Source organism: Crocodylus siamensis, chromosome 8, assembly GCF_052110815.1.
Source record: "Crocodylus siamensis isolate JL-2025a chromosome 8, ASM5211081v1, whole genome shotgun sequence".
NCBI classification, from domain to species: Eukaryota; Metazoa; Chordata; order Crocodylia; family Crocodylidae; genus Crocodylus; species Crocodylus siamensis.
In genome coordinates, this window is record NC_143402.1 from 66,813,241 (window position 1) to 66,839,513 (window position 26,273).

The 26,273-nt window shown below is 44.0% G+C and overlaps 1 protein-coding gene across 2 annotated transcripts; it reads left to right on the forward strand.

The window, feature by feature from the left end:
• Positions 1-2,638: 2,638 nt before the first annotated feature.
• Positions 2,639-15,674, forward strand: WBP2 (WW domain binding protein 2). 2 transcript variants are annotated; one of them, XM_090060508.1, is made up of 8 exons: positions 2,639-2,760; positions 4,432-4,540; positions 5,868-6,003; positions 7,664-7,756; positions 8,350-8,487; positions 11,252-11,377; positions 12,956-13,032; positions 14,065-15,674. In XM_090060508.1, exons 1-8 carry the CDS (start codon positions 2,702-2,704, stop codon positions 14,116-14,118), a joined length of 792 nt encoding a protein of 263 aa, XP_089916634.1. In that variant the 5' UTR covers positions 2,639-2,701; the 3' UTR covers positions 14,119-15,674. The 2 variants fall into 2 exon arrangements, with proteins under 2 accessions (XP_089916634.1, XP_089916635.1); XM_090060509.1 differs by having other exon boundaries at positions 11,255-11,377.
• Positions 15,675-26,273: the final 10,599 nt, after the last annotated feature.

Sequence of the window (26,273 nt, forward strand, 5' to 3'; positions counted from 1 at the left end):
ATTTCATGTCAGCCTTTGGCTTCTTGGTAGATCTGACCAATTGTACCAAAATCAGTAGTAGCATTGCAATGTGATACATAAACAGCTCTTGCTTGTAAGGTCTTTTCCTGGGATCATATCCAGGTTAAATGAGTGTTTTTCAGCCACTTCTGTGCCAGCCAGGAAATTTCTTCAGAAAAAAAAATAGATGAGGTGTAAACCACAACAAAATTACATTGTTTCAAAAACAACTTGCAATTCATATAATATCAAAGCACTTTACAAATCTAAACATCCATCCATCAAATGCAGCTGTTCCACGAGCCCCCCAGCAACAACACAAATCATTTTAAGACAGGAACCATGGAAGAATGCTATGTCTAAATGAAACATTTCTTCCCAATTCAATTCAAAGGGTACTTCACGTAATTTCAAGTACTTTTTTATATATGGTCAGGATCCAATATAATCAGAAGGTAAATAGTAATTCTAAACACACTCAAGATTTCTCCCAGAAACGATGAGAACAAAACTGGATTATCCCCACAGTTACAGTACAGAAAATACAAATCAAAGAGTTTAGAAAAGGGTGGTGGAACCTGAACTGTAGTTACAGCTCAGTAAGGGTTCTCTTTTTAATGATATTTTAAGAGCCAAAAATTGTTCCAAATGAAATCCCGTGGAGAGTTCACAGTGTGGGGGACATCTTGTTCAAAAAAAAGGTTTGCACTTCACTTCCTCAAGGTTCACTGGTGCAGAAGCTCAGAAAGAAATGTAGAAATTTGCTATTTGTCTATCATCACCCCTCCCTGGAAGTGTCTCCCTGCACCCTCCAACTTCACAGCTCTGCTAATGGTTCTTAACAATCATGCTTGCTTTTCTCCCCAGACTGGATGAATAATGCCTTGCATTCAAAACCTTGTCTAACTTTATCCCAGCCATGCAGTTGATCCAATAAAAGATAACACCTAAAAAAAAAATCCTTTCTTCTCGCAAATGTGGAAAGTGACATTTAAAAATAAATTTGGCTCATACAATTGCATCTGTCCTTCCACTGCTCTCAGTTGTGGCCTGGGAGAGGAACAGAAAACAGAACAAGCCCCGCAAATCACATCCAATCCAAGTCTCCCTAAGGAGGCCAGCAGTTCTCCACCTTTTTTAGACTCAGAATATGCCAGCTCTTCACTTCCACTCCTTTTTTGACTACAGGAAAAAAAAAACACCCAACAATTCTCCTGGCACAAAGAACTCCCACAGAGGGTCAGAATGGTTTAGACCAGCGATTCCCAAACTGTGGGTTACAACCCCAAATGGGGTAACAACATCAGCAGATGGGGTCGTGGGTGGGGGGCCACATTGAGGAAATGGGGCCATAAATGAGGTCATGCTGAGAAGTTTGGGAAGTGCTGATTTAGACACTGTCAATTCCTACTTCACGTCTGTGAGGCACAGGACTAAGAGCAACGGCTTCAAACTGCAGTAGGGGAAATGTAGGTTGGAGAAGAGGAGGAACATCCTGGCTAGAAGGATGGTCAAACATTGGCTTAGGCTACTTGGCTACACACCAGTGTTGCATTTGTCATGGGAAAAACTATGAAATGGGTCAAAGCAAGGTCATGCCTACGGCCTAACTTTAAGTGGGGGTGAGGTTCTCCCACTCTCATGGAGATGGGCTTTTCCAGGGGTGGATGGGGAGGGGGGTGCACTTGTACCCTCTTTTATTCCTGCTCCTTTCAAATTTAAAACTAATAGCCTGGCAGTGGCAGCAGCATTTCTAGTCAGGCAATGCTGAGGGAGTCACTTGATTTCATGGCTTATCATAATCTACCTGATGCCTTCATTTTGCTGCTGGTCATGACCCGCTCTTCTTTTTAATGGTCTTGACGTTCCACCCATTGGGCTTGCTTTTCTTCTGCATTTCTGCGGTCTGTTTGCTACTCCTGGTTACGAGACTCCTATTTCACAGTCCCGCAGATTGTTTTTTAATTCAGTCCAATGAAGTTATACTTGGTTTTGTTTCAATTTTAAGCAGAATAGCACAAGCCTAGGCCCCTAGCGGGTTAGTAAAGCTTCTAGCTTTTTTAACTGGAGAAAAATGCGTGTTGTTTTAGGAGATGATGCACCGCACTATGTCCACCCACTTTTCTAAATTCTGGATCCGCCTTTGGGCTTGTCTCTGGCTACAGGGGACAGGGAGTAGGAGCAACGGCTGCAAGCTGCAGCAGGGGAAATTTAGGGGGGAAGATGAGAAGGAACTTTCTGACTGAGAGGGTGGTCAAGCACTGCAACAGGCTCCCTAGAGAAGTTGTAGCATCTCCATCCCTGGACATTTTTGAGGATGGGTTGGACCTACACGTGGCTAGGCTGGTTTAGTCAGGGATAGTCCTGTCTTGAGCAGGGCCTGCACTCGATTGACCTGCTCTTTTATGGTGTATCTTGTTGGTCCTGGCCAGTCCTACGTCCCTCACTTGCCATCTGCTTCCCACCCTGTTGGGTCCAGATCAGGCTAGGGAGCATCCCGAAGCAGGGGGAAACTGAGCCCACAGTGGCCCGGGGCACCGCCCGCGTTCTGGCGGGAACAGTAGGCCCCGCCCCTTGGAGGCAGCTCCGGCGCCTGCATCTCCCAGCATGCCCCAGGGCCGCGCTGGCTCACGTGATCACGCCGCGCCGCGCAGGCTCAGTGGACTCCTCCCTTCTGAGGCGGAGCGCGCGGCGGGCAGCTATGGCGCTCAACAAGAACCACTCGGAGGGCGGCGGCGTCATCATCAACAACAGCGAGAGGTGAACGCCCCCCCTCTCCCAGTCCAGGGCGACCTGGCCCCCGTCCCCGGCGGCCGTTACTTAGGGGGCGGGGCTCGGGTCATGTGGGCGGGACGCTCCTCGCGGGCCAGGAGCGCCCCGCCCCCTCCGTGGGAGTTTAACCCTTACCGCCCCGGCCCTGCGGCCCTCTGAGCGCGCGTCCTCAGTCTTCCTGGCTGCAGCGTGAGCCCATTGCGCCTTGCTCTGGCACCTGCCATGGCTGGTTTTGTACACGCTGCCACGTGCGTGACAGCCCCGGCCTGATCGCCCTCCTCCCGCTCCCCCGAGCTGCCCCTTGCAGCATAGAGCTGCGCCCGCCTGCAGGGGGCAACCCCCGGTTCCCTCTTTTAAAGGTTGAACCCGTTTTTCTGGTTTGTTTGTGACCGTTTTATAGATTCTTGTGCCCCATGGGTTGAGAAATCCTGATCTAGCTCAGAGCATGACCAGCCCCAACAGTCTGATCCCAGTCGAGGCTTTGTCCAGCCAGGGATTAAAAACCTTCAGGGATGGAGCTTCCACCACCTCCCTAGGTTGCCTGTCCCAGCACTTTACTGCTCTCCTCATGGGAGAGTTTTTCCTAACACCCAACCAAAAAGTCCTTTGTTGTGACTGGGGTCCGTTGCTCCTTGTTCTGTTATCTGCCACGGCTGAGAACAGTCCGGCTCCATCCTCTTTGCTGCCCCTGTGCAGGGACTTCTACTTTTCTTCTGCCTGTTTAGGAAATGACCTGTTGGCGAGGTCTGTCGCTAGAAAAAAGGGTGCTGGTCTTTATCCCTGGAGATGGAAGTTCTCCCTCTATAGAAGGTGGACGAACATGGATGGCCAGCCTGGGGCACAGGCAACTTCTGCATGTGACACGTGGCAGATCAGGGATGGGGGAGGCAGGACAGTGGCAGAAAAGGGCAGGGAGCAAAAGTAAAGCAGCAGATCAGATGGGGAGCTTGGGCAGGAAGCAGAGCAGCAGATCCGACTGGAAGTACTGGGTGGGGAGCAGAAAGTGAAGCAGGAAATCAGACTGGGAGTACAGGGTGGGAAACAGAAAGCAGAGCAGCAGATTAGACTGGGAGCACAGGGCAAGGGCAGAAGGATCAGGCAGGGAAGAGACTCCGAGTGGTACTTGGGATTCAGGGTTAATTTGTGGCAGGTCTGCTAAAGAGGTGGGCTCTCACTGCTGTGGAAAACTTACGTTCCAGATAATTGCAGAACATCTCTCCACCATGAACTCTGACATGATGATTCCCTGCGTCAGGGAATCATCCTTCATGGCTTATCACCACTGAGGCCAGCGCCCCATATAGTTTCTGTACTGATTCAATGGTTTCCATGTAAACCTAGTTAAATCACTGCAGACTACTCTTGTACCTGTGTAAGGCACCTTCATATTAATAGAACTGTATGAGTAGCACTTACTTAAATATGCCACTTTCTGAGTCAAAATGATAAACAGAATACAAGAGCACTACAGTGTTGAAGTCGGAGACTGCCTAAAAAGAAACCAGTTGCAATTTTATCTCTTGTGAGAACAGAGGTCCTCTACTTAACCCTAGATTGAGGTTATTGACTCATTTCCCATAGGTCCCTAAATCACATACAGCCTACTCTTACAAATTGAGTCCTAATAATAGGCATCTTCTTTTCTTGGCTTATCTCTAGCATTTTGATGACCTATGACCACGTAGAAATTGCTTTCAGTGATATAGAATCTATGCTGGATGCCTTCAAAGGGACCAAGAAAGGAAGCGTCTTCTTGACTCCATATAGAGTAAGTAGCCAAGTAATTTTGTGTAGTTAAGTTGAAGTCTTTATAATGAAAGTTTCATAGAAACTTTACTGATTCTGGAAAATGTGGTTCATTTAGTGTCCCTCAAAGTTAGGATGATCCTTTGACTCAGGAGCATAACAAATGCATTGTAAATTCTATCTGATTTGCCCAGGTGAGAAAACGTACTAGTTTCTAGAAGCAACTAGTGAATCATTCTAATGAAGTCTGCCTTTTGTTTCCTCCAGGCAAACCATAAAAAATCATGCCCTACTTGTCTGTGGGGTTGGCCTATAATTAAACCCTGTCCAATCTTGATTTTTGTACATACTGTATTTTGCAACAAAAATATGAAGTCAAGTTTTAGTACAGTTTTTTTATTCTTGTCTTTTTAGTGTATATAGCCCCCTGGCTCCTTTCCTTGGTTACTTGATTCTCCTGTGGGGTTTTATAAGGGCCATAGCAGTCCAGTATCTTTTAAATACAGTTATTGATTTATAGTTCAGGGAAAAACTGTTTTTCCTAAAATTGAACTTGAAAATATGGAGTCACCCTGTATGCTGGATCACTGAAAGACTTGGGACTGTTCAGCTTGGAGAAGAGAAGACTCAGAGGGGACTTGGTGTCAGCCTATAAACATATCAGGGGCATACATCAGGGCCGAGGGGAGCATCTGTTCACCAAGGTCCCCCATGGAAGGACTAGAAATAATGGGCACAAGCTGACTGAAGATTGCTTCAGACTGGATTTAAGAACAAACTTCTTTACAAGCCAAGTGCTGAGGGTTTGGAAAAGACTCTTCCCCAGAGGTGGTACAGTCACCCACCCTGGTGATCTTCAGAAAGCATCTTGATGCCCACCTTGCTGGGGTCATCTGATGCCAGCAGTCTTTCCTGCCCAATTGCAGGGAGGGCTGGACTTGATGATCTGTAAGGTCCCTTCTATCCCCAAACAACTGTGAAACTATGACATTTATAATCAGAACAACATGGCCAGTAGCCTGCCAGATATTTTTAGGAATTGAATTAGACGTGTAGTTAGTTGCTTAAAGCATCAGTTAAACTATGAAGTCATGGCTATGGGGAGAGCAGGGAGCAGCCCAGTAATCCTTTTCAGGGTCTGTTTCTAGAAGGTCCTTTGTAGTGTTTGCCTGATAGTGTCTGTTTACCCCTGTTGCTGCAGATCTCGTGACTTGCAGAACCGATTAGAAGCTACAGGCGTGGGAAGCAGTTTCAGCATGTTGAACTCCATCTTCTGACAGCAGCTTGGCTCTGTGTTTCCTAACCATTCTAAAGCTGCCTTATCACAGACTTGCTCCTTTGCCTTGCAGGTTATCTTTGTGTCAAAGGGAAAGGACCCCATGCAGTCCTTCATGATGCCCTTTTATTTAATGAAGGATTGTGAGATTAAGCAGCCTGTCTTTGGAGCAAATTACATTAAGGGTACAGTGAAAGCAGAAACAGGAGGTATGTATTATATGGATTCATAGTAGAGTTTAAGACGTGAAACGTATCAGGTTCACAAGGAAGTGAGTATTGGGTTTGATCTAAACTGAGTGACACTCAAAAATTTGTTATTCAGAACTGTAAAACCATGCTGCTTTCTTTGAAAATAATAGCTAAAAATGTTTCACCCCTCCCCTACTTACAATGAAGTGGTTTGGTAAAGCGTCTGATCTCATTCGCATCCCTCGATTCAGAACGTTAAATTCAATCAGCTGCCTGATCTCATTGACTAAACATCCTAAAGTGGCTTCTGGATAAGAGAAACCCATGCCAGCACCATTCTAAGGACATCAATTTGCTATGGCCAGTTGAGATAACAACTATTCTATCCCTTTCCAGATCTCCTTATGCTGAATGCATCCATTTCTTTTCTGAGTCTGTTCCCTTTCAGATATGATTACATACAGAAAATAGTCGTGCATAATCAATCAAGTTGAGGGAAAGTCATGTTGTTGCCGCAAAATATATTAGCCATAAAAGCAATTTTAAATCATGTTAGTTTTAAAGAAACGGGAATAAATTATTTTGTGTCAGGGTTGAAAGAGACTGGGCTGTTTTGAAACAAGAGAAACTCATTTAAAAGGAGATTCCATACTGGGTCAAATATGGAGTGAAGAGGAAAAAGACTTGTACAACAAGGATTTTACTTGCTCAGGATTTTTGGTGTCACTTCCTTGTTACTAACGTTGTCACTTAATACATTTTCATCCTCAGCTCAATTTCTCCTATTTACCTCTGCCCTGAAATCATGATCCAGTGCTTATGATACTATAGTTTATTATCCTGAAGTCAGTATCACAGGTTCTGTGTGGAATCAAATAGGACAAATTAGGCTGTGAGGAAGCACATACAGTGAAAGTAAAGTAGAAACCATATGAAAGGCAAATGGATTTCCTTCATTCTGTGTGCATCTTCCCTAGAAGAGGTCTGCGTCATTATTTAACACGTGTCTGGTTTTGTTAATGACATTTAATCTTTGTAGTTTTGTCTGGCTTGACACTGACACTGCTGTGATGCATTGTTAGGACTCTTGGCTGTTCTAGCTTTCCTGTTTAGTCTGAAAGTGAGATGTCACTAATTTTTATTAAACTAACTTAGGTCATCTTCCTTGGACTTTGTAGTGGATAAATGTTGCTCATATGAGAACTCATGCCATTTATGCTCTTTGTTTTACTGGGTATTTGAATTTCCAGATTTAAATTACAGCTGACTCTTGAAGCTGTGAAGGCTTTTTACCAGCCTGCATTAACAAATTCCCTGTCCTGTGCACTAAGCCTTTACGAAGATGGAGCAAATCTAATGTGCCTGATAACTTAGTCTACAGGGTGGCAGGTATGACAAAAGAACTGGAGCTGTTTAGAAACTTTCCTTGTCTCTCCCTCATTGATACCTCAACATTTGAGGCATCTCTTAATTTGAAACGTACCAGCAGGCCAACATGACTTCAGCCAAGACATAATTACAGCACTTTTACCATTTTTCCATGGGCCTCTAAGGTATAAGTCTTGCAAAGTACAATCTAGGAGGGATCTTTAGATACGCCACAATATTTGGCATAGAAGTCTAAAAACACATTGAAAAGGATTTTCTTCTTCCTTCTGAATCCTGTCTTTCTCTGCAGGTGGCTGGGAAGGATCTGTGACGTTCAAAATGACCTTTTCAGCTGGGGGTGCTATTGAATTTGGACAACGGATGCTGCAGGTTGCAGCTCAAGGTACTGAAATCTTTAACAAAGAAAAAGAAAGCTAAATCAGCTAGTTGTACAACAGGGTAGAGGGATAATGGCTTTCTGTTGATGTGTTTGTACTCTTAGAATAAAATGTAGCCCAGTGGGTTAAAATGTATTTTTAATTTGAGCCAGTTCTGGGAATTCACTTGCTTTACTTTAAAAGAATGTAAGAAGTGCCATGCTGGGTCAGATGAATGGTCCATCTGGCCCAGGAGCCTGTCTCTGACAGTGGCAGTATAAGATAGTTTAGAAGAAAAGCATGTATATAGGGCATGTCTAATCTAATCTGTCACATCATACTCTCTCTGGCATCAGCCATCATCGATTTAGGGATGTCAGAGGATACTCCCTTGACTCTTTTATTTAATTGCTATTAATGGACCTGTCCTCCATACATTTGTCCTAGTCTGTTTTTGAACCTGGTTGTACAGTTGGCCTCATACTGGCAGCTACAGTGATACTTGGCCTCCACCACTAGTCTCTGAGTTTTACTTCCTGTTGTGAAGAGCCTCTGGCTGTCTTGTCCTTGATGCGCTCTTGTAGACCTGGTTGAATTGATTTGGGTTTTCTCTTTATAGCTTCCAGGGGTGAAGTTCCTAATGGAGCATATGGTTATTCCTATATGCCCAATGGAGCCTATGCCTTTGCACCACCTGCAGCCAATGGGACTTTCCCTCCCCCTCCAGCAGGTTACCCCTATCCACCACCACCTCCAGGTGAGTCTGCAAATTTAAGTCTATAAGCTTTAAAAGTATCTGAGGGAAGAAAGACAAGGGATGCTTGTTTCAAGATACTGTCTCAGTTTTCATAGACATTAGGGCTGGAAGTGACCTTGCGAGATCATCGGGTCCAGCCCCTTGCCCAAGGGGCAGGAAGTCAGCGGGGGTCAGATCACCCCAGCAAGATAAGCGCCCAAGAGTATCTTAAAGGTATCCAGAGTAGGTGATTGTACCACTTCTGAGGGGAGTCTATCCCGGACTCTGGAGACTTGGACGGTAAAGGAGTTTTTCCTTATGTCCAGTCTAAAGTAGTCTTCCAGCAGTTTGCAACAGTTGGACCTTGTCTTCCCTTGGGGTGCCCTGGTGAGCAGACATTCTCCCAGTTCCTGATGCACACCCCTTATGTACTTACAGGCTTTCACCAAGTCACCCCTAACCCTTCACTTACCCAGGCTGAAGAGTCCCATGCCTCTCAGCCTCTCCTTATAAGGCCTGTTCTCTTGACTTGTAATCATGTGCATGGCTGTCTTCTTGACTCTCTCAAGCCTCTCTACATCCTTTCTAAAATGTGGAGCCCAGAATTGGATGCAGCTGTCCAGCTGCAGCCTTACCAAGGCCGAGTACAGTGGGAGGATGATTTCTTGGGTCTTGCTTGAGATACATTGGTAGATGCAAGCCAGAGTTTTATTTTCTTTGCTGGCTGCAGCATCGCATGTTCACGTTGTGGTCAATCATGACCCCCAGGTCTATTTGGTTGTGGTGCTAGTGAGTGTAGCACTGCCAAGCCTATGAGTATGATATGGGTTTTTCTCCCGAGGTGGAGCATCTTGCATTTCTCCATGTTGAATCCATCCACCTTGTGAGCCTGTCCAGGTCAGCCTGAATTGCTAGCCTATCATCTAGCATGACCGTACTTACCCATAATTTGGCGTCATCTGTGAACTTAGCCAGTCTGCTTCTGACACTCAAATCCAGACCGTTTATGAATATATTAAAGAGTATTGGTCTGACTACTGAGTCCTGGGGGACACCACTGGTCACCATGTGACATGTTGACTCAATTCCAGCAGCTGTCACTCTCTGGGTCCAACCACAGAGCTGGTTCCCAAGCCATCAGACTGTAAGTCTGTCAAGGCCACAGTTCCCCAGTTTTACCGTGAGGACATCATGGGAAACCAAGTCAAAGGCTTTTGAAATCTGAATGTATGACACCAACCTCTTCTGCTTTGTTCAGGTGATGTGTCACTTGGTCATAAAAGAAAATGAGGTTGGTCAGGCAAGACCTATCTGCAGCAAAGCCATGTGGGCTATCTCTCAGAACATTGCCTTCCATTAGTCTGTTGTTGATGGTTTCTTTGATTTTTTTTTTCCAAGATCTTTCCAGGGATTGAGGCCTGTAGTTCCTTGGATCTTCCTTCCTTTCTTGAAGATGGGCACCATGTTGGCCCTCTTCCAACCTTCAGGAACCTCTCCTGAGTGCCACGAGTTCTAAAATATCCTCACCGTTGGTCGTGGTATGATATCAGCCAACCCTTTAGCACTCTTGGGTGCATTCCATCTGGGCCAGCTGACTTGTGGATGCGCAGCTTCTCAGGCTGTTCCGTTGCAAGATCTTTGCCAATTATAGGCATATGATGGCCCTTGCCCTGGTAGTTCTGTGTCCTGTCAGGCGGGATGATCCCCTTGGGCTGGTGGAAAACTGACACAAAGTAATTGTTGAGGAGATTAGCTTTATCCTGGATGTTGGATGTCAGCTGCCCCATTTGGTTTAGCAAGGGTCTGATCTTGCCCTTGATTTTTTTTCGACTTCCTGCGTATTTGAAAATGGACTTTTTATTGTCCTTGATTCCTGTAGCCAGTTTGAGTTCAGTTTCAGCCTAGGCTTTTCTGGTCTGCTTTCTACAGGTGTGGGCCAGTGTTGTATAATCCTCCGTAGTGATAGTTCCTGACTTCCATCCCTTTATAAACTTCTCTTTTCAGATTCAAGAGGTGCATGAGTTCCCTGTTGAGCCAAGGGTGTCTCCCAGCCCTTTTGCTACCTTTCCTACGGGCTGGAATGGACTTCCCTTGTGCTTTTAGGATCATGTCCTTAAGGAGCGACCGCTCATCGTGGACTCCCTTCCCTGTCAGATCATGGTTTCTCAGGGCCTCAACAACCAACCTCCTGAGCTTGTGAAAGTCACCTTTCCTGAAGTCAAGGTTTTCTGCACTGCTGACTGATTTGCCAGCTAGGCAATGAATAGAGAAAGCGATCAGCTCGTGATCACTGTCACTAAGCTTCCCTTTGATCCTCAGGTCGCTGACTAGATCATCCCCTTTGGCCAGTACCTGATGCAGCAGCACCTTACCTTCTGTCGGCCCATAGACTTCTTGAGTCAAGTAGAGCTCGTCAATGCAAGTGAGGAAGCTTTGTAACCAATCATATTTAGCTGAATGCTCTTCCCATGAGATGTCAGGGTGGTTGAAGTGGCCCATGATGACCATGCACTGAGAGCATGCAGCTGCTGCCAGTTCCCAAGTGAATTTATGGTCAAGCTCTTCCTCCTGGTTAGGAGGTCTGTAATAGACTGCTACAGTTAAATCGCCTTCACCATATTCTCTCTGTATTCTAACCCATCTGGATTGTTCTCCAGTTTGGTTCAGCGCCTCATGTCACTTAGGTGCTTATTTAATCATACCGTGACTTGTTTTGGCTCTATATTAGGAGTGAAGTGAAGAGACTCCCTCTTAAAGTATTTTGATTCTTCATTCTGTTTTTTAGCAGAGTTTTATCCTGGTCCTCCCATGATGGACGGAGCCATGGGTTATATGCAGCCTCCACCACCTCCATATCCTGGGCCCATGGAACCTCCAGTCGGTGGTCCAGACCTTCCTTCCACTCCCGCGGGTAAGAAATGTGTCCATGGAGTTAAAGTGGAACCTCTTTCTAATACAGGCATACCTCGGAGATATTGCGGGTTCGGTTCCAGACCACCGCAATAAAGCGAATACCGCAATAAAGCGAGTCGCACGAATTTTTTGGTTTCCCAGTGCATATAAAAGTTATGTTTACACTATACTGTAGTCTATTAAGCGTGCAATAGCATTATGTCTAAAAAAAACAATGTACATACCTTAATTAAAAAATACTTTATTGCTAAAAAATGCTAACCGATGGAAAAATGGCGCTGATAGACTTGCTCGACACAGGGTTGCCACAAACCTTCAATTTGTAAAAAACGCAATATCTGCGAAGCGCAATGAAGCGAAGCGCAATAAAACGAGGTATGCCTGTAGTAATAATCCCAGGTGGAAGTAGATATACGTTCTGTTAGACAGTGATGTGATCGAGGAAAAGGATATTGGAAGCAATGAGTAGGAGCAAAAATATTTTGAGTGGGTTTCTCCTCTGAGAAGCAACAATAAAATTGGCATCGTTGAGGGTTTCAGATTTATTTATGGTGACTTTTATAGCCAGCCTGCTCCCAAGTTAAACATCGTGAGGTTTTTTCCATAAGTGCCAGCCCTACAAATTCAACTTAATTTGAAAGCCAATCTGAGATCGTTGCAGCTTGGATAGAAACAACAAATTGTATGGTTGAATCAATTCTGTTTATGAGATATGAAGTAGAAAAGAATGCAGCTTTGTTTTCGTGGAGAGATGGTTGTCATACAAGGAGAAAAATCAACGTGAAAGCTAAGTTTAGTTAGCATGGGAATAATGGATATGCTCTTTGAATCTAACCCGCTGACATTTCCTTTAATAAGTCATACTGAGTGCAAGATCTAGAAGAAAAATGAGCGTGAGGAAGGCATGAAATTCTCACTCCTATTTTCAAGTTAAGTACAGTTAATCAGAATCCTGTGGAACACTTTTTTAGAAGTTCTTGCATGAGAATCTGCTGCCTGCTGGATTTTGTCAAAGCAGTATGCTAGGAGTCGGGATCTAGCACATTTCTTGAATCTCAATCTGCCACTGATCTGCTAAGGACTGTCAAGTGAATCCAAGATTTCAGCATCATAAAAAGCAACAGGCTGCTCTTGTGGATTGATTTCTTCCCAGGAGCAAGTGCCCACAGCTTCTCTAAACCTTTGTTTTTCTATTTAAAAGTATGTCTTTGGTCACTTCCTGTGAGTGGGGCCTGTGTTCCAGTGCTCTTCCAAAGCAACTGGTGGCATTTATTCCTTGGGCGAAATCATCCCAGGTAGCACCTCTAAGCTCATACACCAGGATAGCATGGCTTTTTCAGTGCAGAGTCCCTCAAGAGCTCTTAATCTACTTTGTTTAATTGGGCTGTAATATGGTGACATTTATCCTTTGGGAGGGATTGCACTAGCCAGGAACATTTTTGTTGTCATTGCCCCTCTGCACAGAAACAGAAGCTGTTCTTGTACTTGAGGGAGAAAACATGGCAGGGTGTATTTGGTTATAAAAGAAGACTCCCTCCAGCCTCACTTAACTCTTTGATCTGTTTGTTTACAACAGCTGAAGCAAAGGCTGCAGAAGCTGCTGCCAGTGCTTATTACAGTCCAGTCAACCCTCACAATGTCTACATGCCCACGGTAAGTTTCGCACATTGTCCTATATGTAATAAACAACTACATGCTGTTCTGTGAGGGTGAGAATGTTGCACGTTTAAGAGAAATCAAGAGTCATTGTGAAGTTATTTGCAGCACTACAGGCTTGGGACCAACTGGCTAAGCAGCAGCTCTGCAGAAAAGGACCTGGGGGTTAGAGTAGACAATAAACTGGATATGAGTCAACCGTGTGCCCTTGTTTCCAAGAAGGCTAACAGAATACTGGTCTGCATTAGTAGGAGCGTTACCAGTACCAGCAGATTGAGGGAAGTAATTGTTCCCCTCTATTTGGGATCTGGAGTACTGTGTCCAGTTTTGGGCCCCCCACTACAGAAAGGATGTGAACAAGTTGAAGAGAGTCCAGTGGACAACAAAAATAGTTAGGAGGCTAGGGCACATGACTTGCATGAAGGGGCTGAGGAAACTGGGCTTATTTAGTCTGCAGAAGAGAAGACTGAGAGGAGATTTGATAGCAGCCTTCAGTTCCCTGGAAGGCAGTTCCAGAGAGGGTGGAATTAGACTGTTCTCAGGGGTGGCAGATGACAGAATAAGGAGCAATGGTCTCAAATTGCAGCAAGGGAAGTTGAGGTTGGATATTAGGAAAAACTTTCCTACTAGGAGGGTGGTGAAGCACTGGAACGGGTTACCTAGAGAGGTGGTGGAATCTCCATCCTTGGAGATTTTTAAGGCCAGGCTTGACAACACCCTGGCTGGGATGATCTAGTAGAGAATAAACCTGCTTTGATCAGGGGCTTGGACTAGATGACCTCCTGAGGTCCCTTCCAACCCTAATTTTCTGTGATTCTTCCATTCTATAAGGAATTAATCTCTTGGGGTAAATTTAATTGGAAACCAGCTTTAATATTTGTAACCTGGATGACAATCACATATGGGAAGTAGAGGTTTAAAGACAGCAATTTTGATGGTGTTGATAGTTCTTCCTTTTGGCAGAAGCAGGATTTGTATGAATTCATTGATGTTAGCCATGATTGTTACATTTCCCCCCTTCTCTTTTAGGATCAACCACCACCACCTCCCTATTTCCCACCAGAAGACAAGAAAAACCAATAAGCTGAGAAGGAACTTCTCCACAATCCATTGCTTCCTTGTTTCCCACTTTGGCTGAATTTTGGTGTGGGTTGCACAGCTTTAAGGAGTAGAGCCTTCCTTTGAGACACATAACTTCCATTAACTTCAATGGTAGATAACGTGCATAGTAAGGAAAGAAATTTAAAATGTTATGGATTACTTTTAGCCTTGAGGGTTTGTTCATCCCTGGTGTAACAATCCTGCCCTTCCTGTGCTCAGTGATACTAGAATTGGAGGTTTGGTTTTTGTCTGTGATTAGTTTCTCTTGCATCACTTTTTCTTTTGATATTTGAAATTACTTTTGTTTGAACTAAGTGATTGTTCCAAACTGACATTTAATAACAGATCCATCATCCAGAAAGAAAACTATTTGCCTTTCCTGGACAAATCTGAACTTTAGAGTATCTCACTTCGCTTTCATCTGACCCATTATCACATGGGGAGGTTCCAGAAAGAGGCTGGGAAATGGAAGGAAATTGACACTTGTTGAATTTTTTCTTGAGTACTTAGGACATTTCTGTCGTCATGGACACCTGAAGCATTCTGTAGCCCCACAAAGTTCACTTATGTGTCCTGTCTTCTTGCAGACAAGCTTTTCCTTTTGCAGAAACATACTGTCCTCTTATAAGATTGGTTAGTGGCATAACAGGATACCAGAATGTTCCATTGTCTGTTTTCCTTCTAGATGGACACATGGGTCTTAAATCACTAAATCCTGAACATTCCTTTTTCTAAACATTAATACATCTTATTTATTTTTTCCCCTTTTCCAGTAATATAAGCTGCACTTTGTGGCCAGTGAACCGTCTTACTGCTGCGATTAAATTGTTTAGTTGAGAGGTATGAGTGGATAAATAGCTGTGGAAAATCTGCTCTAGCAAAACGTGAGACCTGAAAGTATGTCTGAAATTGCTCTCTGTTTGACTTGTTCATTTTCTTGTGTAACGGTTAGCACTGTTTGTTAGTGGTCCCAGACCAAATATGTACTTTATCAATAACACTAATCTTGCTCATTCACGTGGGCGTCTGGGATCTGAGAGAGGTGCAAGCTTGGTTGTTCCATTATGTCATTTTGTTGATTTTTGGTAACAGTCACTGTGGCACTTGTGACTTCTGTGGGACTGATCGATAATCAGCTGCGTGAAAACTTGCATTTTAAAGAGACTTTTGCATAAATCAGATTTACAGAGTTATTCAAGTGGGAAGGTACAGGGGGGGCATGGTCCTTCCCAGTAAGTATGCAGAAAGATCATGTGTTAGGGAAGCTTGCTGAAACTCATTGCATGCGATCTGGGTGGAAAAAAAAGGCTCACCTCCTGTTTTCTTTTAGTTTGATCTCTAGTTGATTGATGATATTGCTGCTCTCTGCGCACTGACTTTTCTAGAATTGTTTTTAGAATTGCAGTGATGTAAAGAAATGGTTATTTTAAAGAAAAAATATTTATTTTGAAAATGTTCAATTAATATATTAATGTGAAATAACTTTTGAATGCAGATTTGTTTGCTGAGACTGTGAAGTAAAGATAAATCAGCTTGAACCTCTGTCTGTTTTTGCCTCTACTATTGTGTTCATGGAAATATGATTGGGGTCGTGATTATCCTGCCCCATGCCTGGGGCAGCAAAAAGTCCAGAGCTAGGAGTCAGGACAATTGCATCTTATTCTTGGGTCCATCATATTTGTTATGTGACATAGGTGACTCACTTAATCTCTCTTGACTTCAGTTTCCCTGTTCGTAAAATGGCTACGTTGCCCAAAGCACCCAAGACGCATGGAAAGTCAGCAAGATTTAGGCTCCTTTGCTCTTGAACGTTTTCCCCACTACCTTTCCTAGGCCAGCTTCATTCCTATTTTGCAAAACACACTGCAATTTTTAGATGGAAAGGTAAAGTATGAACATAGTCATTATGCCTACTACCATCAGACTTGTAAGAATCCCTAAACTCTAGGAATCACATTTACCCTTCATTTTCCAGGATGCAGAGCTATACAATCAGTTCTGACTTGGAGACTGTATAAACTTATAGTTGATTATTTCCATTTCCCACGAAAATGAGTGGGAGCGGAAGGCCTTCAGAATGTATCCAGAAGCAGGCAAATAATCTTGGCCTTGCTTCTCTTTCTTCTTTGAGCTGTAACAAGCTGCCTTGACAACACATTCAAAATCAACCAATCCACTGATATCACCATCTTCCAAACACAGCACACCCAGCCCTAGCAACCTACCCGTCTGTGTTGTTTAATTTAAAGCAGGCTTATCTGTTCTAATTTTTCTAGCAAGGGGAAAACAAAGACACAAGTAAATGTTACGGTGCACTGAGCTCCTGCTAAATCCTACTGTACAAGTCAAATCCAGGAATAATTTTTAGCAGTTCTAAGTTTCTTGGAACATAATCTTCCCATGATTCCAGTAAACCTCAGGGGGTTCCTGTACTGGCTCAGGGAAAGTGTTCCATACTGTAGCAATCTTTTTTCCATGCCTTCCTGTAATTGCATGTTGCCCTAGTTTTATACCTGACACAACTTGTCCAGAGATGCTTTCCTTGCAGCTCTGGTGCATGTAGTCCCTGCAAACTCGCAGCACTTCTACTGTTGGATTCACCCTAGAGAGGAAACATCTGGGCAGGGGCTTTTCTGCTACCTAGATGTGCTCAAAAGGAGTGTCTCTCCCACTCTGCTCCATGTGAGTACCCCCAAATACCTCTTAAAAATTGTGCATAAGAATCAAAATTCAGTATAGCATGGAAATTCTGAGATAAGCATGTCAGAAGCAGAAGCAATACAGGGCTAGAGAAGGCAGTTGGGTGACATCATGGTCATAGCTAGGCTGCTTTTTGCAGTGTTTTTAAACAGGTAGGAGAAGAGGGAAGCAAGTGTCAGGAAACCTATTGATGAAGAGGGCAGAAAAAAAGCTGCAGGATGGTTGAGGCTTGGAAGGAATTTGGGTCAGTGGAGCTGTGCAGGATTTAAGTGGGGGCACAGTTTGATCTACTGGATTCAAATGAGAAATCTGCATAGAAACAGAACTTCCTCTCTCCAGCATGTCAGGTGTAGGAGAGAACGTGTCAGAAAGCTGAAGCACATGGCTTTAGACATGTCGTTTAAAATGACAGCTAACTTGGTGAGAAATCCATCCCCCTTTTCCCTCCCATTAGAACTGAGAGGAGTCCAAATCAAGTATATGTTGAGCTTGCCATTTTGAGTAGTAAAACAAGGCAGTGTCCAGTCCTGTGTGCTCCTGAAGAGGTCTGAGTTGGGTATTGGGAATCTGTATGTGATTCTGCCATTGCTGCTGTGTGACAGAACAGATATTTCACGTTGGTACCTCCATTACCATACTTGTAAAATGGGGACAATCCTTTCACTTGCCTTTGGAACTTGCTTTGATGTTTCGGATGGGGCAGTTGTCCAATCCATCCACCCCAGTACGGATGAGATGCTCTAGATAAGAGGTAAGTATTGTTGTTAAGAATGCAGTCCAGGGATATAGACTGTGGAAACCCTGCCTTCCACCTTGGAAGTGGGAGCAGAGTAAGGAAGCAGAAAATTAGGTATGTTTGCTGTTCCTGCAGATCTAGTTTTAGCTTGTGGAATGCTTAATCGATTAAGAGTTCTGTCATATGACGTGTACCATCTTGCCACTAGGATGGATTATTTGAATGGTCTGATATCTGTGTACGGTTATTGACCCAAGCACAAGATTTCACAACAGCCCTACAAATCTTAGGAGTTTACTACATTCAGTAAGTGTGGGTGTTAGTAAGTGCTGAGAGCACAGGACTGGTGGGGGAGCACGGCTGGGGTTCTGAGTGCTTCATTTGGCTCTGCCACTGCTCCTCTGTTTGAAGTGGGGCAAGTCATTGAAGCTTCCTGCCTTGATTTTCCTACCCATATTAGGGAGAGTAAAGTGTCTTTGTAATGCTTTGAGATCTGATAAAACCTGCAGCTACTGTAAGAATTCTGGGTACTATTTATTAGCTTTCTGACCAACAGGTTTGTACAACTCTGCTGCTGGATTTCCACCTTTGTACCTGGGAAAACCTGATCTAATATGTGGTATTGCTATTAAATCTATTCCCTGAGTATTGATGAGGAACTCAGATGAACTTTCTTCCAGTTATCAAGACTGGGGGACTAACTGGCAGTACTTTTGCTGACTTGCTGTTTGACTAGTGCATGTTAAATGTTTGGCTGTGGGACCTGGAAGAGGCAGTTAATTTGGAAAGGTAACTTTTTGTTGTAGCCACTGTTCAGAAAGTGGAGCACCAGCAACAGACACAGTGGGTGTGATCGGCCCTAAGAGTTTCAAACTGCCTTGCTGGGATCTTAACAAAAGTGCTGTTGTCATCCTGCTTGGCAGAGCCTGTAGAAAGAATGAAAACAAATCAGGTTGCCTGAATTCCCTTCCTGCTGAAGCAGCTGAGTCATGTCACGGCATTTCTGGGATCGCGGTGGAACAAGCCTGGCTAGCCAGCTGCCCTGTCCTGTGGGCAGGACTGTTTTTTTCCATCTGCTGCAGGGCTACTGTTTGCCTTTCTATAATCAGTAGCTAATCAAATAAGAAGGGGATTGCATCTCTACTGTGCAGTGAATGAGGTAATGTGAGCTAAAGGGAAGGATGGCCTGTGCAGCAAGCTCCCTCAACAAATGTATCTGGAAACACCAGTGTGCAGGGGGCAAAGTTCAGTCCAAAATATTTGCAGTGTTGTTGGTTGTACCCGTAAGTGTAGCCTGAATTACCATTTACATATCCCCCTCCCCCCCCACCCCAGTTCAGTCCAAAATATTTGCAGGGTTGTTGGTGGTAGCCATAAATGTAGCCTGAACTTAACATTTACACATTTCCCCAACTTCTTCCCCTCCCCTCCTTCTCTACTCATTTTCTTCCTAACTTCCACCTATTTACTTTTTCACAGACTGCTTCTTTTCTACCTTGAAGATCTCAGAACAGCAGCAGTCTCCCAATGCCTGAAGAAAGGTGCTTGTGCCTGAAAGCTTGCAAAGGACTTTTTTCCAACTATACAGTTGGTCTAATAAAAGATATACATCTACCCAAAGAACCTTGCCTATCCAAAATATTTCATATGCAGTAGCTGTGGGGAGCATCTTTGGGAATAGGGAATGAGTTCCTTTTGGTCCTCCCAGGTAAGTGGGTTTAGTTGGTTTGGGTCAGATACATGTATTGAGTCCCCTGCGAAGTGCCTGGAGGCTAAGCTGTGTTGCCTACTCTTGAATAAATATTTGAGAATGTGGAAATGGGCTTCAGCTTGTTGAAACTGGCAGTAATTAAGATCTAGTTCCCAAGTGTAAGGCTTGCACTAAATCCATAAAGCAAGTCTGGTATGCTGCCCACTGGTTTGAAATGGCTAGAGCCATGCTTGCAGGAAGAGAGTATTTTAAACTTTGTGGCAGGGTCTATATAAAATGTGAAGCTGCTTCCAGTCATATGGGGCGTTGCTTACCCTTGCATTCTCCCAGTGAATTGGCCACGTTTACATCAGATTGATGTTGAGGTTAAATCAGAAGCTGATATTTCAGTGTTCTGATTGCTCTAATACTATCACTTTGCAGAGGGAGGTCAGGGTGTTGGCTAGCTAATGAAAACTGGATAGAATCATAGAAAAATAGAGCTGGAAGGGATCTCATCTAGCCCAGCATTTGCACAAGGCAGGATCATCCTTGTCTAAACCCTCCCAGTTTTGAAAAAGGAGTGGAAAACTGTAAGAACATTAACGTGTATTTGTGCCAGCCAATGGGGATAACACAGTCTTGTATTTGGGGTGTAAACTGATCACTAGGCTTCCTCAGTCATCTACGGAATCACTAATGACTTCCCTATTTGCTGGACAACTGTCACCCTTGTATCCAGGGACTGCCAGCACCTATGCTGATCTCATTGTTAAGGAAGGAGGGAGGGGGAGCAGGACTCCACCCCACTCCAGCTCCATGTGCGGCATTGGGCAATAGGCAACTTATTTTCACAGAAGCAGCAGCGGGAGGGACTGCTGGAGTACTATATACAGGTCCTTACTCAGCTGGCAGAGTCGATGAGCTGATCTGGTCTAGTAAGTCCTATGCCCCTACAATTTCCCTGAAGCTACATACAGTATCTTGACTGCCGAGGTACTTGGTGTGGCAATCTCAGTACAGGAATCTCCTTCCTTGAAGCCTGGCAGAAGGCCTATTTCTTTTCTGAGGCTTCTGGTTGAGTGTGTGGGAGAGGTGATAAATATTGATCACTTGGGAGAGGTTCTTAATGTTCAAACTGTTCAATAATCTTGCATGTGTGCTCCAGCGTTATGCGGTTGACATTACTAATACATAAATACATTGATTAGTAATCAATATGTAAAAAACCCAGTTGCTCTGGCACAATGCTGAGTGTGAATACCAGCTACAAGCTCACACTTGCCAGCTCTTTTCCAAAATAATCTTACCTGGCCTCATATGGATGCAGACGTGCATGTACACCCTAGAGATGACAGCTGTCGCATAACAAAATCATTGAGGAAATAGCTTATGTACCCTGAGACTCTTCTTGCCTATACAACTGCAGTAAAAGGAGGGGTGTTTCCCTCAGCTCTCCTATCGGGTGACATTGATGCAAATATGAAAAGGTAACCATGTAAAGGCAACTAATGTTGAATTAATCTTATTTGGAAAATTGCTTGGCTTTGCGGATTTGTATTTGGAAAATGCAGAGGGAGAGAATATCACTGTGTGGGGCAGCTGGAATTAATGGAGAAAACATTGATTTTTGAGAATTGCAAACAGAGTAAAAGGCCCATTTGACTGAAAAGGAGCAGAAATACATGACCCAGCATACTCACTGGAATTTGTCATGTGAAGGAGGAAAAGCCAGGCAAGATCAGAGTCAGAAGCCACTTGCTTCTCCATTTAATTCAAATCGTTGCTGTATCAGACCCAGCTCGGCACCAGTTTTCCATGGGTTGCAATACCTCTCAGCATGGAAAGGGTTAACACCTTCCCTGCCACTAGAACATGTGGAACCTGATAATGCAGAGCAGGCTGAAAGATCTTGTTTTTTGTTGGTGTCTGATCTGCAGTGCAGTGCTAAACAGGTTATACCAATATCTCCTGGGAATGTTTAAGCTGGGCTTGGACTTGGAGATGGTACCAGTGCTCTAATGTGCAACTATCCAGTGCATTACCAGATACTTCATGATCTACAGTAGTATCAGCGTAACTACCAAGTAACTGCAGGGCAAGTGGCACCTTATAGACTAACTTGTTCAGAGAGGCATGAGCTTTGGAGGTTACCTCAGTCATAGCCTATAAGAGCTCGTGCCTCTGAACAAGCTAGTCTATAAGGCACTACCCTGCCTTACCTTCTGCCTGATTTCAGACTAACATGGCTAAGTACCTTTCTCAACCAAGTAACTGTTAGTGGGAAGAGTACCAAATACAAATTTCTAGGGTTTATAATTCGGTCAAAAAAAACCATTCTTCGCATCTCCAGGATTGCCGTTTTTCTGTAGTTCAACACCAAGGTCATCGAGTTCTTTTATGTATTTATTTTTTACTTAGAAACATTTAATTTCCAGATGACGTGCGGTGTCCTGTGGCTTTTGGTAGAACTACAGATGCAGCATCTTCCCCTAAGAGGACATCTGATGAGCAGAGTTGCTCATTGCCTTGTGTGGGTGGGTAAAGATCCCCTGGCATTTCTCGTAAATGTAAGGGTTTGCCTTAAGGACCTGACCAAAATTTCCCCACCCTTGCACAATATACTGTGTCCTTGCAGACTATCATTCTCCACCTCCCAAGTCACTGCTTTTCAGCTGCAAATTAGTTGACCCTCTTGGAAGATCTGCCAGGATGAAAGGTTGTCCTGTAAGCCATCTCACTTGTGTTCTCCTTGCCTGGGCTTAGAAACATCATATTTGCAAAACTAGGAAGAATGAGGAAGGGCATGGATGTGCATCCCATTCTAGGTAAGTACTTGTTCAGCAGCAAGCATTTGTTCAGTGTGGTGCTGAAGAGGCGCACATTCATCAAGTCATGGGTGGACCAGCGCACAGAGCAGCAGCATTGCCTCCAAGAGGCTCTTGGAAGAAGATGCTTATTCTAGGGGCATTATGAAACTGCCTTCCGTTATTATGCTACAGCCTCCTTTGGCTCTTTTTTTTCTCTTATGACTTGCTAAACTGCAGCAAGCACAGCCTGGTTTTGCACAGTCATTTGACCCAGCCTCCTGAGTAGCTCCATCAATACTAAAAAGAGAAGTGAGTGGGACTCGTGTTGAAATCACTGGTTCAACTATGGGTGTCTTTCCAGCTCCCTGATCAAGATAAGTGTGAGGAAGAGGAGCAGGACAATCAAGCCATGAGGTAGGAAGACAAGCTGCTGTCTGCTTGCTTCGGCTCCAACTTAACTTTAGAGGAGAAAAATTTCTTTTAATGAGTAACTTTATCAGCCTTTTTAAAAGAGCTATTTGGCTTTCTCTGAAGACCCTCATAGGAATGAATAAACCTGTGACACAGCTATGGATTTTCATTTATGGTGGGTGCAATCAGTCCCAAGCAGCATTTAGCAAGTGTTTCTCTTTAAAAGCTGCTCATTGCCAGAGGGGTCTGCTGTTTAATGCAAGATACTGTAGCACAGGAGTCCCAGATTTCTGAATGACTAGTGATTTTTGAGGAATCAATTGAAGATGCTTTTAAAAGAGGATTGCTTTTCAGATTCTCCTGACTAATCTCTTGTTGAAAATCAGGCCCTCTGGAGGTACTGCATAGAGCTGTTCTCAGAAATCTTAGCCTATACATTTAGTAGAACTTGCTGTTCTCTTTGAGGGGGCTTTTGAAGCCTCTTACCCTTCTTGAATGGCTTGCAGGGGGGCTTCCCTAGTTGTCTGGGTGTTGCTTTGGGTTGTGGAAATGGCTAACAGGGATTTAACAGGGCAGCTGAGACATATACCGTCATGATGCAAAGAAATCCATGCTGGACATCAGAAAAGAAAGAGGTAGTCACAATGACATGTTGAATATTTTGGGGGCGGGATTTGTACTTATTCTGGGGGCATCCCCCCCTATCAGAAATCCTTTTCCAAAAATCACTGCCTCAGAAGCAAGGATTTAAATAACTGGATTTTAGAGGTGAGGATAAAAAAATAACTGGTGCACCAGTCCGAACTAAAGGTATACATGTGATTGATACTTGATCCTAGCCATCATTGTCACTTTTACATGTGGGAGCTGATACTGCAAAAATGAGGATGAATAGAAAGGTGATACTGATCTAAACGTGAGGTCAACAAGAACTTCTCCTGTTGTGTGTCTATTTGCAGAGACTTTTACTTTCTGTTGGAGCGCTGAGTTGCGGTCAGCTTAAAGGATCCAGTATAGATCAAGGACAGCAATCCCTGTGATCATAATTGTGAAGGAGATCAAATTTGGATCCAACATACTTCCTTGTTTTCATGCTTCTGAGCCATGATCAGATCCTTCCAATGCACGTTGCAAAGCTAGGCTCTTCTTCGTAAAAGCGGTGACTAGCTTGGAAAATTTGTTTTACTGACCTTCACAATTTTGAGCTGCTGCTTTCTAAAACATGGTAAAATGGCAGCACTGCACTTGGCTGTCAACTTATGTCTCTGATATTTCAATGTTTATTTCTCTCCACACAGACTTTAATTGATAATATCTCTTCAAGCCTCCAAAGAAAGGGACAGGAGGATAGAAAATCAACTGACTTCTAACAGGTGCCTTCTCTGCCTGTTGAGGTAAGGGTGATTTCTTTGTCTTTTGATACTTGCTGTCTGCTGCAACCCAGTGACAGGTGCTAGCGGCTCATGGGGACAGCGTAGGTGTCTGTCTGAAGCAGTGTGCCTCCTTGCAGTTGCTGTGGTCAGGGTCATACACCAGACTTTTGCTTTTACAATCAAAACCATTATTTTCTGTTATATGCCTACCAGAAAACCAGGAGGAAAGTAGGTTAAAAAAAATATCACCTGCTAGCCCGGAATGCTTCACTTCTCGATCGTTAAATCATAGATGCTGCAATACAACCATGACAAAAAAAATTACTACCTGTGTAGGGAGAGATGAAACCTACCTTTTATCAATCTTTTTCATCCATTGGTTGGGGATAAAAGTTCTACAGGCTTACCGCAAAGTGAAGCAAAAACTGGCAAAATCAAGGGCTCTGATGAGAACAATCTATAGCAAAGGATGCTCTGTTGGTAAGACCCTCTGCAAAACACCTTTATACCCTATAGAGCCTGGCCATGAGAGCACCTCAATTGATCTCAGTCATTGTGGGGATGGAGAGAGAGGAATGGCATATATATATAGCTGCATAGAATGAGAAACAGGAGAGGAGAATAGTATGAATGCGTCCTTCCCTGAACTAAAGCCCTCACTTCTGTGACTATCACAGGGTTGCAAAAGACATGTTTCCCCATGACAGTTCCTCTACAGCTGCTACAGTGTGCCAAAGGAGCAGAACCAAACCTGAAACTGCTGCTGATTCGATCACAGTTTGGGTCAAAATGGCTGTGTGGACTTGAATAAGAAACGGACTGATATCTGCAAGAAATGTGTGCAGAGATGAACCTGTCTCAATCAGAATGGGGATTATAGGTTAATTTCTTGTGCTATGTAAGTTTGCACATGCTGTTCATTTCTTGCTGCATGGGCTCATTGGTGGCCATTGCAAATGAAAAGCATCAGTTCTGTCAGCTTAAAGGTCTCATCTCCCAAGTACTTGCAGGGAAAGGAATTTGGAAACAGCAAGGGAAGGAGACAGTGCTGGCAGTCACCGGCAGGCTGGAATCCCATTACATCTCCATTGGTTTGACAGTGCACTAGCATTAAGCTCCAACTGAAAGATTGCTAAGCAGAAAGTCTGTTTGCTTGTCCTGCCACAGGGCCTGGACCAGCCACATTCCAGGAATATGGGCAGAAGGGAACTGAATGAGGCATAAAATGTAGACCTGGCTGCATGGGTTTATTAATGATCCTTTAATACTGTTGTGAGGGCTGTTAGCCCACGTCCTTGACAGTTTTACCTTATAATTACATTCTGCCCAATTCAATTTCCCCCCTGCCTTTTGCAGTTAGAAAGGAAATTCTTGTCTCACCCTAAAACAGCTATTACTGTTTTCTTGTGTGCCGTTAAACAGCCCCTGCTCCACTCCAGAAGATGCTGCATCTCACTATACTAAAACCAAGGAAGCTATTGCAAAGACATCAGTTGGATGATCTGATTGGTTGCCTCTCTTGTTTTGGCAGTGGTATTTGTGGCAGTGCTTGTACACAGTGCCTTACAGGTGTGGTAGTTATCAATACATCTGGGGCTCCTAGAGGACTCATCTGACTGTGCCCAGCATCACTGCAGGGAGCATAGTCTTGTAGGTAATCTCCTAGCATTGCATTACTGTGGGGGTGTCAGAAGAACCAGCTGAACTGGTGCAGTTGCACCTTTTGTGGTATCTTATCTTTATGGAGTAGAAATCACTGTAGATTATACTAATTAGACAGATTGGAGGTGTAGCCCTATTTACTACAAGCAATGGATGTCCCATGTCTGAGACAACTGATATGTGGATTCCAAGTAGCACACAAATGCCATAAATCCCAGGCATTCCTTGCCAGGGCTTTTTGCAAAGGCCTCAATACAGGCAAAGCCGTAGCAGTAGTTGAAATCGCTCCTGTGTTTATAACCCAGTGATGACTGGTTGTTACAGGGGCTTCCCTCATCGCTATGTGTCTTTGAGTCTTTTTTAACAGCCCTGGGAAGGGAGACCTAGTCCCATAGCAAAAGAAATAGAAGCTCATACTTTTAGCCCTGGACATGTCTGATTCAATCCCGGGTGCCAACCAAGATGACTACCATTTCTCTAGTGGCAGTATATACATGTGAAGTGCTCTTGAGTTGAAGGCACACTCTAAATGTAAGAGGAAGGCCATTCCTATTTGCATGCTTAAGTCTCCAGTAAATACGCAGGATCCCAAGTACCTTAGCTCTTTCCTTTGCCATTGTTGCTGTTCTTCCTGCTTCTGGGTTTCCCTGAGTTCACACTGTCGTCTCCCCACCCCTCTATGCCTTTTGTACATCAGCTGAACAGGAATTCATAGCCTTTTGATGCACATTTATTTAAGGCTAAGGCACTTGCTG